General features: G+C 42.9%; 1 protein-coding gene across 1 annotated transcript in view; it reads right to left on the reverse strand.

Annotated features, from left to right (window-relative positions):
* The window catches only part of VTA1 (vesicle trafficking 1), a 192,781-nt gene that overhangs the window by 134,479 nt on the left and 41,349 nt on the right, over positions 1–16,953 (reverse strand). The window contains exon 2 of the mRNA XM_066595977.1: positions 11,994–12,088. Within this exon, the coding sequence (XP_066452074.1) occupies positions 11,994–12,088 (95 nt within the window). The remainder of the gene's footprint in view (positions 1–11,993; positions 12,089–16,953) is intronic.

The following is a 16,953-nucleotide window of genomic DNA, read 5'->3' on the forward strand; positions in this document are numbered from 1 at the left end:
GTAGGCCACTATATAATCATTACCAGTACCAACAGGTTGGGGCACTATGGCTTAAGGCCCATTTACACCAGCAGATGATCTCTCAAAGCTCGCTCAAACGACTGTTTGAGTGACAGCTTTGAGCGATCATTTTGTATAAAGTATTAAGTAGCTACTCAGCTACTTAAGTACCAATTAAGTGTGCAAATGAAGCCTTTCGTGAATGCAGTTAAAGGAGATGTCCCGAGGCAGCAAGTGGGGTTATACACTTCTGTATGGCCATAATAATGCACTTTGTAATGTACATTGTGCATTAATTATGAGCCATACAGAAGTTATAAAAAGTTTTTTACTTACCTGCTCCGTTGCTAGCGTCCTGGTCTCCATGGTGCCGACTAATTTTTGGCCTCCGATGGCCAAATTAGCCGCGCTTGCGCAGTCCGGGTCTTCTGCTGTTCTCTATGGGGCTCCGTGTAGCTCCGTGTAGCTCCGCCCCGTCACGTGCCGATTCCAGCCAATCAGGAGGCTGGAATCGGCAGTGGACCGCACAGAAGAGCTGCGGTCCACGGAGGAAGAGGCCATCTTCAGCGGTGAGTAGAGAAGTCACCGGAGCGCCGGGATTCAGGTAAGCGCTGTGCGGGTGGTTTTTTTAACCCCTGCATCGGGGTTGTCTCGCGCCGAACGGGGGGGGGGTTTAAAAAAAAAAAAACCCGTTTCGGCGCGGGACATCTCCTTTAATGTCTCATCTGCGCTCAGATCCTTTGTTCTCCAAAACGGGAAACAGTGCCATCAGCAATCCCCATGGAGAACTTCTGATAAGGCTGAATGACGATTTTTAGGTTAGCTTGAATTTAACGATCAGCTAACAGTGCCCGAAAAGCGCGCGATGGGCGCACATTTACACGCACTGATTATCACTAAAACGATCGCCGATTAGCGATTTTTTAGCGGTCATCGGCTAGTGTAAATGGGCCATTAAATATACACTACCGTTCAAAAGTTTGGGGTCACATTGAAATGTCCTTATTTTTGAAGGAAAAGCACTGTACTTTTCAATTAAGATAACTTTAAACTAGTCCTAACTTTAAACAAATGCACTCTATACATTGCTAATGTGGTAAATGACTATTCTAGCTGCAAATGCCTGTTTTTTTGTGCAAAATCTACAAAGGTGAATAGAGGCCCATTTCCAGCAACTATCACTCCAGTGTTCTAATGGTACAATGTGTTTGCTCATTGGCTCAGAAGGCTAATTGATGATTAGAAAACCCTTGTGCAATCATGTTCACACATCTGAAAACAGTCTAGCTCGTTACAGAAGCTACAAAACTGACCTTCCTGTGAGCAGATTGAGTTTCTGGAGCATCACATTTGTGGGGTCAATTAAACGCTCAAAATGGCCAGAAAAAGAGAACTTTCATCTGAAACTCGACAGTCTATTCTTGTTCTTAGAAATGAAGGCTATTCCATGCGAGAAATTGCTAAGAAATTGAAGATTTCCTACAACGGTGTGTACTACTCCCTTCAGAGGACAGCACAAACAGGCTCTAACCAGAGTAGAAAAAGAAGTGGGAGGCCGCGTTGTACAACTAAGCAAGAAGATAAGCACATTAGAGTCTCTAGTTTGAGAAACCGACGCCTCACAGGTACCCAACTGGCATCTTCATTAAATAGTACCCGCAAAACACCAGTGTCAACATCTACAGTGAAGAGGCGGCTGCGGGATTTTGGGCTTCAGGGCAGAGTGGCAAAGAAAAAGCCATATCTGAGACTGGCCAATAAAAGAAAAATATTAAGATGGGCAAAAGAACACAGACATTGGACAGAGGAAGACTGGAAAAAAGTGTTGTGGACGGATGAATCCAAGTTTGAGGTGTTTGGATCACAAAGAAGAACGTTTGTGAGACGCAGAACAAATGAAAAGATGCTGGAAGAATGCCTGACGCCATCTGTTAAGCATGGTGGAGGTAATGTGATGGTCTGGGGTTGCTTTGGTGCTGGTAAGGTGGGAGATTTGTACAGGGTAAAAGGGATTCTGAATAAGGAAGGCTATCACTCCATTTTGCAATGCCATGCCATACCCAGTGGACAGCGCTTGATTGGAACCAATTTCATCCTACAACAGGACAATGACCCTAAACACACCTCCAAATTGTGCAAGAACTATTTACAGCAGAAGCAGGCAGCTGGTATTCTATCGGTAATGGAGTGGCCAGCGCAGTCACCAGATCTGAACCCCATTGAGCTGTTGTGGGAGCAGCTTGACCGTATGGTACGCCAGAAGTGCCCATCCAACCAATCCAACTTGTGGGAGATGCTTCTAGAATTGCGTGGGGTGCAATTTCACAAGCTTACCTCAACAAATTAACAGCTAGAATGTCAAAGGTGTGCAATGCTGTAATTGCTGCAAAAGGAGGATTCTTTGACGAAAGCAAAGTTTGATGTAAAAACAATGTTATTTCAAATACAAATCATTATTTCTAACCTTGTCAATGTCTTGACTCTATTTTCTATTCATTTCACAACGCATGGTGGTGAATAAGTGTGACTTTTCATGGAAAACACAAAATTGTTTGGGTGACCCCAAACTTTTGAACGGTAGTGTATGTGCTGTGGAATGTGTTGCATATTTTATATATATGTAAGTGCAACCTGAATGCACTTTACATAATTCTACATGAGGTTTTTCAGGTGATTTTTAGCTAAATGAATAATTCTGAATTTGACTTTTTTTAAATTATTGAATGGTGGACCTTTTCCTTATTCGTTACGTTATTCCTTATTTAAAATATGTAAGTTTTCCAGCAAGTGACAAACAAGGTAAGGAGGTGCAGCAGCTGTATGGCATGCCTTGACTACAACAGTGTTGTGCAAAAATGAGCAACAAGAAGCTTCTATGTATTTTTGTGGGTGAACTTTATAATTAACAGTTATAGAAAATCCAGCCTCAGTGAATTCTACTGAAATAATAAACCGAACTGTAATCAGTCCAGTGTTTATCACACTTCTGCATAAGAGAAAAATACCACAGCCCCACCTTGAGAAATATGCTTGTCCCTAACCCCAGTGATGAGGACTGATTGATTCCTGGCCGACTTATGGTTGTTATGAAGTGATCTAGCACCCACCCCGTCTCAGCAGAATCATCTACCGGAATGAAGATAGAGGAGTCTGCATACTTGGGTTACAGCAATGAAGAGGACATTGACCTCATAAAAAATAGGCACAAAAGGAACAAAAAAACTGTTTAAAATTTCACAAGAACCCAGCCTGAACAGCTCATGGCAATTATGAAGGCCAAAAAGTGGGAATAGCCACTAAATTACACTGGGTGAAACCAGTATACAATAATTACCATACTGAACAACAAAACTAAAGGCGCGATGGCAAAAGAAGCTATATGCGTTTGGATTAGAGTGGGAAAAAAAGCGGCCAGAAATCAGGTGAGCAACAGCTATAAAAAGGTAAGTTTTTGGAGGACACGACACGTCCTCTTTAAGGGTACGTTTACATGTAGCGGAAATGCTGCGAAACCTCCGCAGCGGAAAATTCCACAACAAATTCCGCAGCATTTCTGCATCCAAATCAGAGTCAAAGTTCGCATTCTTGCGGATTTCAACTCAAAATCTAACGTTTATTCACAGCTGATTTTAGCAGATACAACGTTCCCCTAACCTTCAAATTCTTCACATTTCCAGCGCAGCCTTTCACCTGGTAGAGAGCGCAGCGCTGGCCAGGTGATGCAGGAGTGGCATAACCTGACCAGTGGCGCTCACTACAGGCCATTGAGGGGCGATGGGGAGCGCTCACAGCACAAAGACTTCGTAAGTAAGGGGAGCACTAGATCTTCTGAAATCAGCTGTGGATACTCAGTTAATTTCAAGGCACCAAAAATGTGAATTTTGACCCTGTTTTGGATGTGGAAATGGAGTTTTATGCTGTGGATATTCCGCATCATTTCCACTAAGTGTAAAAGTGAACCTAGAAAATGAACTGTCGCAATGAAGAAAAGGTAAGTTGGCACTGAACTGCGGGCACTTTCACTGGACACAGATGACCTGCCTCAGGTGTAAAGTGGCGCTCACCAAATCTAAACTGCCAGTCAAACAAAAAATTTTCATTTATTTTGTTTTCATTTTGGATCTAGCATGCGCCGTTAGCTATTTAGCTGTACTAGAAGTTATTATCCAGTTTGGGTTATATCTAGTTTCTGGCTGAGCTTTATTTCAGTGACCAGCTGGCATCATACTTACTCCAGATATCTTAGTGGAGGGTTCAGTTTGGATCACATGCATTAGAATATAACGGCATGACTGAGATTAGGACTTCTTATTCTATTATACTAGCCCTTATCAACGAGGGGGATTGATTGCCTATCCTCTACTCCTTTCAGCGTTTAGCTGCACGAAATTGCGGTCAGTTTTAGGATCTACCAACTGATATATATATATATCTTCAACCATCGTCCAGTTCATCTGCACTTATATCTTTTGGATTGCCATTATCCTCTTACTCAGATATGCAACTTTTTTAGCCACTATCTGGTCTAACTAAAGCTAATCTCTCTATATATTAATCTTCTAAGCCCCTATCCGGTTCATTACGACTGGAATCATCCAATTTTTCTTGTCCCTGAGTAACCCTTTAATGGGGGAAACGCGTAGGGATAAACTTACAGTCCAGGTCTCTTTGTAGTAGTCACCCAGCTATCGGGTAGACACCTGCGCTGTAATCACTGTAAACAACCAAGATATCTGTTACGTTCTGGACTAATTAAACTAGTTGGTTGAGCGCCCACCGTTGGAACTTAACCAAATCAGTCGTTATCTTAGTGCTTTAGTGGCTCTAAACGGATTATTTTCAACAATCCTTTCTCTTTTTGTAAATACATGTATATGTTTGTCCTTCTATACCTTTTTAATTAATTAGAATAAAAGTTATATTTTAATTCACAGAGGCAGAGGGATATAGAAGAAAGGCTTTCTCAAAATATTCACTGGGTATATCCCTTAAAATATAACTTTTATTAATCAATAAATATAAAATGATTGGGCCCCACAAAAAACAGACAAACTGGAACTAACAAACACAGAGCAAGAATTTTAAACCCTGGAAAAGGACCAGAGAAAATACATGCAATTGACACCTCTATTACAATGCAGAAGTATCCTGCAACGTGAGACACTCTAATGCACTCTTTTTCAGTCACCATTGGGGATGGATGTCCCCCAATAAAGATTAGAGGACCATATTAGGATGCGTCCTTCACAAAAAGATGAAAGGAGGATGATCGTTCCATCAAGGTAAGTGGTTTACGGAACACCTCCAATGGTGACGTACATTCGGGCTCCTATTGTGTCTCATCAACAAGGATCAGAATTATTAGAGGTGAAATGACAAGAGGCCACCAGGCCTATGTCTTCTTAGTACACAAACCCTCTTAAATAAGAGATAAAATCTGGTTCTTGACCAGGTAACTGCCCTATCTGGATAATAGCACCGGGCTAAAGATGCTGAAACAGTAGGACACCAGCAGCAGCCTATGATAGGTCCTTGTCCGTGATGAAAAAAGAACTGTATATAGTTTCGTTTAGAATGGACAAACCACAAGCAAAGCTTCTGCTGATGCCCCCCGAGAAAAAATACACAAGTGGCTGATTGATAACCTGTGGTTGATAATCTATCAATGAAGAATCAAATTCTGCTAGAAATAACCAGAGAACCACCATTAAGGTACTGATGCGTTCTCATGCAGAATATAGCTTCAATAACCATTCAGGACGAGATTCAGAAAAACTTTCTGAGAGAATTATTAATGCAGAAATGGTTCGTACTGGTTCAACGCGTTTCTGTCATACACAGACTCATCAGGAACCGTAATCTATGATGGTGTCATCAAACACGAAATTGTCCTTGGTAGTTATAACGTTTCTCTAATCTATGATACAAAGGTGCCATACACTGAAAATAATGCTGTTATCAGGCAATGAATATGAAACCCTGAACTTCCCTAAGTAGTTAAGTCCTCCTAGATGAGAAAAGGAGGAATTCGCTCCTCTAGATAAACCTAACCAGATTAAAACGGGACACTAAAATAGAAGATAACGCGTCCCAAATAACCCAAAAATTGATTAAACCCCTAAAAAAGGGGAGTTTTGGGATAGAAATGACAAACTGGGAACAATATCCACAGAAAACCAGCAACCCCACGATATGTTTTTTTCATCACGGACAAGGACCTATCATAGGCTGCTGCTGGTGTCCTACTGTTTCAGCATCTTTAGCCCGGTGCTATTATCCAGATAGGGCAGTTACCTGGTCAAGAACCAGATTTTATCTCTTATTTAAGAGGGTTTGTGTACTAAGAAGACATAGGCCTGGTGGCCTCTTGTCATTTCACCTCTAATAATTCTGATCCTTGTTGATGAGACACAATAGGAGCCCGAATGTACGTCACCATTGGAGGTGTTCCGTAAACCACTTACCTTGATGGAACGATCATCCTCCTTTCATCTTTTTGTGAAGGACGCATCCTAATATGGTCCTCTAATCTTTATTGGGTGACATCCATCCCCAATGGTGACTGAAAAAGAGTGCATTAGAGTGTCTCACGATGCAGGATACTTCTGCATTGTAATAGAGGTGTCAATTGCATATATTTTCTCTGGTCCTTTTCCAGGGTTTAAAATTCTTGCTCTGTGTTTGTTAGTTCCAGTTTGTCTGTTTTTTGTGAGGCCCAATCATTTTATATTTATTGATTAATAAAAGTTATATTTTAAGGGATATACCCAGTGAAAAGTTATATTTTAGGATTCTTTAAGGTCCAACCAAGTAAGCTTCTCGATATATACAATTCTTGGACTCACACTGCCGCTGTGAAATGCCAGTCAAACAAACAGTTCAAAATGTCTCTCTCACTGGACCCTTTAGGCCTCATGTCCACGGGGAAAATCAGATCCGCTGCAGATTCTCCATGTAGAATCTGCAGCGGGTCCCTCCTGCCCCGCGGACATGAGCGCCGAAAATAAGAATTTAAAAGTATTTACCATCCGGCGCGGGCGGAGAAGATCAGCTGTTCCTCACGGCCGGATCTTCATTTTCGGCCGGCGGATGAATTCCTGACGCCGGCGGCACGTCGCCAGCACGTCGCCGACGTGCCGCGCGCATGCGCCGGGCACATCCGCCGAGCCGAAGCAAGGAAGATGCGGCCGTGAGGAACAGCTGACCTTCCCCGCCCGCGCCGGATGGTAAATACTTTAAATTCCTATTTTAGGTCTCCCGCGGATCCGGACGGCTTCCATAGGCTTCAATAGAAGCCCGCGGGAGCCGTCCCCGCGGGAGACCCGCACGAAAATGGAGCATGGTCCGGATTTTTCCATGCTCCATTTTTTTTTAAATCCCTTTTATTGACGATCCGCGGGTATTTATCTACCCGCGGGTGGTCAATGCATCGATATGGGATGCGGATCCGCATGCGGGAGATCCGCTGCGGATCTTAAATCATATTTTGCCCGTGGACATGAGCCCTTAATGCTGTGTTCATACTTGGTATGTTTTGTTCTGGTTTTGAACCACAAATGAAAAGTGCATAAAAAACGCATGCAATTTTAAAAAAAACAAACTGCATGTATTGTTAAAAACGTATGCAGTTTTTAATAATACACACGTACAAAAAAGAACACAGGATGGTCTATTTTGCCGCATATTGTTCTCTACGGGGTCATAATCAACGCTGTCCATATGCTATTACATTGTGTGTGAGCGGCATGGATACGCGCCGTTGCAAAGTGCCAGAGCAGGAAATTTAATCATTTAAAAAAAAAAAAAACAGAGGAAGACTGCGCATGACAGTGTGTGTGAGATACACTGTGATAGGCGAGCTTACCGTGACTCACACAGGGTTTAACGCAAACGGTCGTGTGAGCCCAGCCTAAGGCTAATTTCATATGGGCGAGTGCGAAATCAGGCTGTGAAACTCGGCATGTTATCGTGCCCACCAACATGCGATTTTGCCGCGGATGCGAGGCTTTTTTTGCATCGAAACCGCCTTTCATCACTTCGCAGAAGTAGTGATCCTCCGCCACGGAAAACCTCGCACGGCATTCACCTAGCATGTGGTGCAATGCTGCCACCGGCCCCATTAAAAACAATGGGCGATACAAGGGCATGGCCAAAGATAGGACATGCTGCTTGTGTGTATGACCCCATAACTGAGTGTTATATATTGAAGTTTATATTGCTACTAGCTGATATACCCGGCCTCGGCCGAGTTAATTTGATACAGGTGTTTACGTCTTTTTTGCATGGAAAATTTTATGAAGTCAAGGTTACTTTGACTTTAGCGGTATAAAATATAACAACCAATCACAGCGCAGCTTTCATGTTACCTCAGCGGTATAATATATAACAACCAATCACATCAAAGCTTTCATGCTTGTATGACATTGGGAAGTTATAGAATAAGATTTCGTACATTACACAGGGCCGCAAATAGCATTAAATTTTCGAATTGTGACCCCTTTATTTTTCCTATTTAGGACTTAAAGAATGCTCTTGCCAAATTTCATGTTTGTATGACACCGGGAAGTTAGAGAATTAGTGGCGAGCCAGTCAGTCAGTAAGGGCTTTTGTGTGTGTGTGTGTGTATTATATATATATATATATATATATATATATATATAAATTTTTTAATTCTTTTTAATACTGAGATATTAATACTCATGGAAGCCAAGAGACAAAATAATTGTGAAAAAAAAGGTAAATAGGAAATAATGCAAATCCAATAATACTTGGAGAAATGTCTGTGTTTTTTTATATTAGTAGATGTATTGGCTCCTTTCAAAAAGAAATACTCAGCTAGGTACGACACGGAGATCATGAACCTTTACTACCTGGGATTTAGACAGCACTTGTTAAACCCTTGCCTATGGCATGCAGTCAAAAGTGGGTTTAGAAATCAGTCAGTTTAGTAAGTAGCAAAATAAATACTGTGCAATAATTTGTGAACATATTTTACTTTGTTGCATGGCAACACAGCATCATAATAATAATAATGGCACAATAACCTTTAATGAAAAGCGCTCATGTGCCCAAAATACAGCTGAATAGTCAACAGAATGGTTTTATTAAAGAAACTAATGGCAACGGGATGTGTGTGCAGATGGGCAGCGATAACATAAATTGTCAGGAATGGACAGGATAAGCACTTCTACGCTTTTGATGTCATGTCAAGAAGAGCTCTTTTCAACACATTTCATTATACAAAAGCATTTCAACAAAGGCCAAATTGAAGAGAAATGAGTAAGAAGGTGTAACTGTGAAATACTGAAGCAACTAGTCCACGGTAACTCCTATATACAGCTCGTGTTTGGTTGTGGGACAACTTGTAGTTTTGAGGTGTACACAAATTTTTTACCTTTTTTTTTTAAATTCTCTTTCTGTTTGGGAAAGCGAGATGCTATTTTTTTTACAGAATTTATTATGCTGGATAACTATAATATTTTACAGCACATGATATTACGCATGTGGCAACACAAATTATGTGCAAATTTATTTTTTCACTAATGTAATACCTGTGTTTTTTACATTTTTTTCCGTAATAGTATTTAAGATTCCACAGTCCGTAGCCGCGATCCCCAAGCACTGTGAAGGGACGCTGGTCTATTCTACAAGCTGCATTTTTCCGCACAGTGCACTTGCTACCTGAACCAATGCACCGAGAGTCCCTGTCAGCACATTGGATCAGGCAGCAACAGCGCTTTGAAGGAAGAAGCCATCAGTAGAATAGAACGGCGTTGCTTCACAGCAACCAGGGATGGCAACTACATATGGGCAGTACAATACAGAGGGAGTGGTGGGATAGAGTTATTGAATATAAGATATAGAGACCCTTCATACACACATCTGTTCTGTAGAAAACAGGTGCAGACACATCTGTTATACAGCTAGAAGAAAAAAGACTTCTCTGGACTCCTTTGGAGTCGAAACGTTGCATGTAAACTATGGAGGAATAAAGAAACGTTTTATTTGCAGCTTCTATGCTGTCACCGCTGCCTATTTTCTGTGGATGAAGTGGACCCTGGGATCAGATCCTCTGGTGACTGGGCATCATAAACCTGTCCTACCATATTATGGTGAGGAAGCTGTGCTGCTAGCAAACTTCTGTTTATACAGCAAGAGGAAGACTGATTTCTCAGCCCCGTCTGCACCTAGCTGCATAGCAGAAGGTGTTTTTTTGTTTTTTTTTAAATATGCTGATTAGGCTGATAAAACCTGCTGCAAAAATGCTTACAATCACTTATTCAGTACATTATTTTATTTATTTATTTTTATTTTTTTTTTAAAACAGTGCAGGTATTTTTTTTTCATCAATAGTGAGAAATTTTTACTGGACCAGTTCTATTTTTTTTTAAATAGTACCATTTGGTGAGTCACACGACTGATTGTTTTCTATTTTTTGTCAGTACGGATATGCAAAATTAGCTATTTTCGCCATGTTTTTAATGTTTTTTTTCACGGCGTTCTATACACAGGTTAAATAATGTAATAACTTTTTTTTTTACATCGGTCATTACAAACACAGTAAGAAGGAAATGATGGGGTTTTGACAATTTTTATTCTTTGTTTTTGTTTCTTTTGTTGTTTTTTTTTTACACTTTTTATTTTTACCCCACTACAGGGTAATGAAACTTGAATTTCATTTACAATTGCTGCTCTTATAATACACTGCAATACTTCGGTATTCCGGTGTATTATACAAGTCTATGAGACCCTGCTGTGATCGCATAGAGCATAGCACATAAAAGGGTTCAACGGCTGGGATCGATGGTTTCACTGCTCTTAGGCAGTACAGCCGGAGCCCAGCTGTCATCACACAGCCGAAGCCCAGCTGTCATCACACAGCTGTGCACAAGCTCCAACCAGCACAGAAGACCTCTGTCAGCCTAATTCTGATGCAAATTAAAAAAACAAAAAACACACATCTATTGGAATAAGGTGTCTTAGTAACCACCAAAAAAGGCATTTTGGTGGTCACTAAGGGGTTAGCCATGCTTCTAAAATACTTAACCCATCTAGTTTGATCCAGCGGTGCAGGTACTGCCACTGGCGGCCTGGTCCCGACACATTAAAACTTTGCCTGTAATAGTAAGCTGGCCCACTGCAGTACATTTGCTGCATACATCAGGCTCCAACGGGAATTCCTGCCAATCTACTATTGATCACTGGTTTAAAGCTGGATAACCCCTTTAATAAATATGGCATTCTTGACAAACACCATTTTTGAGTTTTTGAAGCAAAGAGATAGAAATAAATGGATCAGTTGTTTTCACTATTGATTTCAAAGGTTTTTTTTTTAAAAACAGAAGCCAAATGATTAGCTTTCAGTTTGCTATAGTACAGTTAAGTGTCCATTTTTTTTTTTAGTAAAACAAATACCTCATGTCAGACAGCAAGCAGGTAACAGAATTAATCCTCTTGATTGCAAAGCTTAAAGGGGTTGTCCCGCGCCGAAACGTTTTTTTTTTTTTTTTCAACAGCCCCCCCGTTCGGCGCGAGACAACCCCGATGCAGGGGTTAAACAAGAACACCGGACAGCGCTTACCTGAATCCCCGCGCTCCGGTGACTTCTTACTTACCTGCTGAAGATGGCCGCCGGGATCTTCTCCCTCGGTGGACCGCAGGACTTCTGTGCGGTCCATTGCCGATTCCAGCCTCCTGATTGGCTGGAATCAGCACGTGACGGGGCGGAGCTACACGGAGCCCCATTGAGAAAAGAAGAAGACCCGGACTGCGCAAGCGCGTCTAATTTGGCGATTAGACGCTGAAAATTAGACGGCTCCATGGAAACGAGGACGCTAGCAACGGAACAGTGAAAAATTTCTTATAACTTCTGTATGGCTCTTAATTAATGCACAATGTACATTACAAAGTGCATTAATATGGCCATACAGTAGTGTATAGACCCACTTTGTTTCGCGGGACAACCCCTTTAAGTATAACAAAATATTACTTACAGTTTCTAACTGATCCATGAGTTTTGAGAGGAATTTACGACATTCTGGACTCTTGCTATCAATCTTCATCCCATTCTGCATAGCATATAACCGGCCTACAAGCAAAGAAGAATCCACCTGTTAATACCGTGTACTTTCTTTCTCCGACCTTCTCCGTTTGCCCCCCTCTTCCTCCCACACAACGGGGACCACAGAGCTATCAGTAGGATTCAGATAATAGTGTCTAAAAGCATCCAAAGTTATACCCCAAGCAGTCAGGCCCTCCTAGGAAAGGGAGTGAAAATGTACATATCGATAGTCTGTAAACTGCCGTGTGCAGAGTACGATTTACATTGTGGTACCGTCTGAGCACTATACAGGGCACTATTTAGGAACTGTCAGGTGGTTAGATTTGGACACAGTATGGTGCTATCAACTGCACGGTAGTGTCATTTCAGCTCTGACCAGTACTGTTATGTGGGCCTTGTAAAATAAAACTCTTTGGGCCCAGTATGAGCAATTATTTGGGTACCGTAAGCTGTATTAGACACTGCATACAGTATTATCTGGGCACGACCACACGTGACGCCAGATTGTCGCCTTTTCAATGAAACGTACACCTAGGTAACAATGTTTCTCTCAACAGCGCATGTAAGTTGACAGACAATTACGGCCATCCTCTATCCCTTTTCCATATATCACCTTCTAGACACGGTAATCATTTTTTTGAAGGAGAACTATACTCTGAAATGCGTTGCACGGTCCTACTTGTCCGTTTTTTGTTTTGCATTAAATAATGGCTTCTAAACACAAGTGGACATGATCATATGATTTCAGAAAAATCAACCAAGAGTTGAATACACCGCATTCTTGGATTACAAGGAGAGTCCGGGCGTCCATCAGACCCCCCTCTCTCAAGTAAGAGCTTGTTCTTTGCTTTGAGAACAGGAGTTTTGTGTTTTTCTTGTATACATTTCTGCATTACAGAGTTCTCTGGAAGTTTCTTGGACCCTCCCAGTTTGCGCTCTCCTGTCTAGTTGACGGATTGTCTGGTCCATTTTTGTCATGGCTGCGGTGACCATGGCCAGGCCGCCCACACCAGGTGAATCCTCTCTTATTAATCTCCTAGCCTCTACTGAATCTTCCCAACCCCTTGAAATTGAATGGAATATTACTATGAGCGCAGTGTGACTTTTTAGGCACTGTAAACCAGATTATTTGGGATCTGTTTTATTATTCAGGTTTTGCAAATCATTTGGGCACCCCACAGCATTTTTATATGAGCGCCATATGATGGTATATTTAGGCACTGCGGTATTGAATGATGGTTTTACACACAAGGACTAACTTAATAATTTCCATCTTACTTTGTTTTACTCAGTGTAGTTTTTTGCAACAAGGTTCCAGAAGCTAAATGTTACATATACAGTTTGTAATCAGCTGCAAGGTTTTCTTTTTCCTTTGACTTAGGCCAAATGCATACGGCCGGGTAGGATACCAACTGCGAAATCTTGCAGCGGAATCAGACCCTCTGCCCCAGCAGTGACCCCCGCGTACCTGTCTTGAGGGCCCTAAATCTCCTACACTGTTTTACTTGGGGGTGGGGGATGCAATACAATATAGCTCTACACAGGGAGCTATATAACCTACGGCCAGCCCATGCGCATGTATTTCATACACAGTTTAACTTTGAAAGCTTAAAAAATATTGAAAATATGTAAAGGGGCTCTAAGGGCTCATGTCCACGGGCAAAATGAGATTTAAAATCCGCAGGGGATCTCCCGCGCGCGGATCCGCACCCCATAGGGATGCATTGACCACCCGCGGGTAGATAAATACCCGCGGATCGTCAATAAAAGTGATTTTAAAAAAAATGGAGCATGAAAAAATCTGGACCATGCTCCATTTTCATGCGGGTCTCCCGCGGGCTTCTATTGAAGCCTATGGAAGCCGTCCGGATCCGCGGGAGACCTAAAATAGGAATTTAAAGCATTTACTCACCCGCAGCGGGCCGCGAAGCTCTGCTCTTCCTCACGGCCGCATCTCCCTTGCTTCGGCTCGGCGGATGTGCCCGGCGCATGCGCGCGGCACGTCGACGACGAGCGTGCCGGCGACGTGCCGCCGGCGTCAGGAATTCATCCGCCGGCCGAAAATGAAGATCCGGCCGTGAGGAAGAGCAGAGCTTCGCCGCCCGCTACGGATAGGTAAATGCTTTTAAATTGCTATTTTCAGCGCTCATGTCCGCGGGGCAGGAGGGACCCGCTGCAGATTCTACATGTAGAATCTGCAGCGGATCTGATTTTCCCCGTGGACATGAGGCCTAAAGGTTTCAAAAACATTTTTTTAATCTGGTAATTTACAAAATAAAGTGGTCTGACCTTGCAGTAAATGTGCAGGGATGTCCGCAGAACAGGAAGACTCTCAGCGGTCTTGAAATTATTCACAACTGCAAAACATTTTCTCACTGTAGTATGATGGACTTCCAATTGTTTAAAAATGGCCTTATAACCTCGAACGCACCGCTTTCCAGCGACACAATTTTCAAGCAGTGTCTGTTCTATTTTTGCCTGTTTAGCGCACCTCAATGATTAGGCATGCTAAACTCTACTGTTGGCCACAGCCCTCTGCGGCTGACAGTGAAGGTAGAATTGCGGCAAAGCGCTGCGATTTAAATTGCGGCACTTACCGCAATGCATGTGTGAGGGAGGTCTAAGATCATTGCGGCTGTCTTTCCTCCTTGGCACTGTGTGAACATGCCTGAATGCTCCTGATCAGCAAAGTGCCAAAAATTCAGCTTTTACAGAGGTCGTCACATTTGCTGATGATCAATTAATCAAGGGCATAACTTCTGGCTACTACTTACCCTCTTTAATCTCTAAGTAGTAACGGTCTATTTATTATTGTATACATTGTTAAAGAACAAAATAGGCCAAAATGCTGAAACAATGATGCAGCGTAATTGGTCATGTGTTGCTGTACATCTGAAGTTGCATTTACCCAATTTTAAGACCTTCTAAAAAGGACCAGGTTTTAGGGCTCATGTCCACGGGGAAAATCAGATCCGCTGCAGATTCTACATGTAGAATCTGCAGCGGGTCCCTCCTGCCCCGCGGACATGAGCGCTGAAAATAAGAATTTAAAAGTATTTACCATCCGGCGCGGGCGGAGAACATCAGCTGTTCCTCACGGCCGGATCTTCATTTTCGGCCGGCGGATGAATTCCTGACGCCGGCGGCACGTCGCCGGCACGTCGCCGACGTGCCGCGCGCATGCGCCGGGCACATCCGCCGAGCCGAAGCAAGGAAGATGCGGCCGTGAGGAACAGCTGACCTTCCCCGCCCGCGCCGGATGGTAAATACTTTAAATTCCTATTTTAGGTCTCCCGCGGATCCGGACGGCTTCCATAGGCTTCAATAGAAGCCCGCGGGAGCCGTCCCCGCGGGAGACCCGCACGAAAATGGAGCATGGTCCGGATTTTTCCATGCTCCATTTTTTTTTAAATGCCTTTTATTGACGATCCGCGGGTATTTATCTACCCGCGGGTGGTCAATGCATCCCTATGGGATGCGGATCCGCACGCGGGAGATCCGCTGCGGATCCTAAATCATATTTTGCCCGTGGACATGAGCCCTTAGGGTTTTTTTATGTCCCGATGCATAAAACCATAGAATTCAAAAGGTAGTGTACTTTGTCTTCTCATCACTGTATATATACACATATAAAAATGAATTTGGCAGTTACGTTAGGCTAAAATCTGATAGCTAAAACCAAAACAACCGCTGACAGAATATAGATGAAAGAGATCCAACCGTCAGGAAGCAGTGAGGAAGCTGCGCTTAATAAATAAGTCAAATTGAGGTAACATTAGTCATAACGTGGAAGGTAATGAGCAAACACAACAGTAACTGCAGGAAAACAGAAAACAGTCACTTTCCCACTAGACACATTACCCAAACAACCAAGCCAAAAAGCTACCCCCCCCCCCCTTCCCACACCCCCCACATAAAAAGGAAATCCATCAGCGGTCATTGTACAAGCCGTACATTTTAAGATTAGAACATTATCACATGTAAACACAGCAATAAAGAAAATATGACCAACAAACAACAACAGCCATTAGGAATATTGAAAATATATGTTACAGCGGGGGGCAAGATCAGTAATGCACAACGTAATAGCTGCTAGCTTACACTCAGTGCAGCTATAGGTCTAAGAGAAAATAATACAAGAGATTCCATCAGTTCGAAAACTCCGGGGGCTCATTTATCAAGACGATCTTTGTTGTGCACAACAACCAATCACAGCGCAGCTTTCATTTCTAAAACCGCTCTGGCAATATAAAACGCAAAGAAGTCGTGTACTGAGTGCTTGCTATGGGCAACAAAGACAGTTTTTTATTTTAGGATGTGTTCACAAGTGTTGGCTTTGGTGCAGATTTTTCACAGCACAAAATCGGCATCACATTCTGCATCACCGAAGTGCATTTTGGTGCTCTTCACCCCTTCAATTGATCTATGTCAAAATCTACACCGAGTGGTATGTATGCATGTACAGTACTGTGCAAAAGTTTTAAGCCTCAAGCCTGTGGCCATGATGGACTCTGCCAGCGGCATATCGCAGCAGAGTACGTCACGGCGCCCCCCCAAAGACCCCATACTCACCTTTTCGGATCCGCCGTGCGCGTCCCGCCTGCCGACCTAGCGCATATGCACAGTTCAGTGCGTGTTGCTCCGGCAGTGCAGGATGACGCGGCCGGCAGTGGCCGGGGACGTGTAATTACGTGACTTCCGCTGTACTCACAGCAGAAGTATAGCATGACGGCCGGCTTCTATTTACTACAATGGAAGCCGGTCATGCGCTTTTCCACGGCAAATAGAGCATGCCGCGGTTTCTTTCACGCTGAGGAATTCCGCGGTAGAATTCCACAGTGTGAACATTGAGCTATTAGGTTCAATTGAACTTAATAGCTGCGGCAGAACGT

The sequence above is a fragment of the Eleutherodactylus coqui genome, chromosome 3 (genome assembly GCF_035609145.1).
Source record: "Eleutherodactylus coqui strain aEleCoq1 chromosome 3, aEleCoq1.hap1, whole genome shotgun sequence".
Taxonomy (NCBI): Eukaryota; Metazoa; Chordata; class Amphibia; order Anura; family Eleutherodactylidae; genus Eleutherodactylus; species Eleutherodactylus coqui.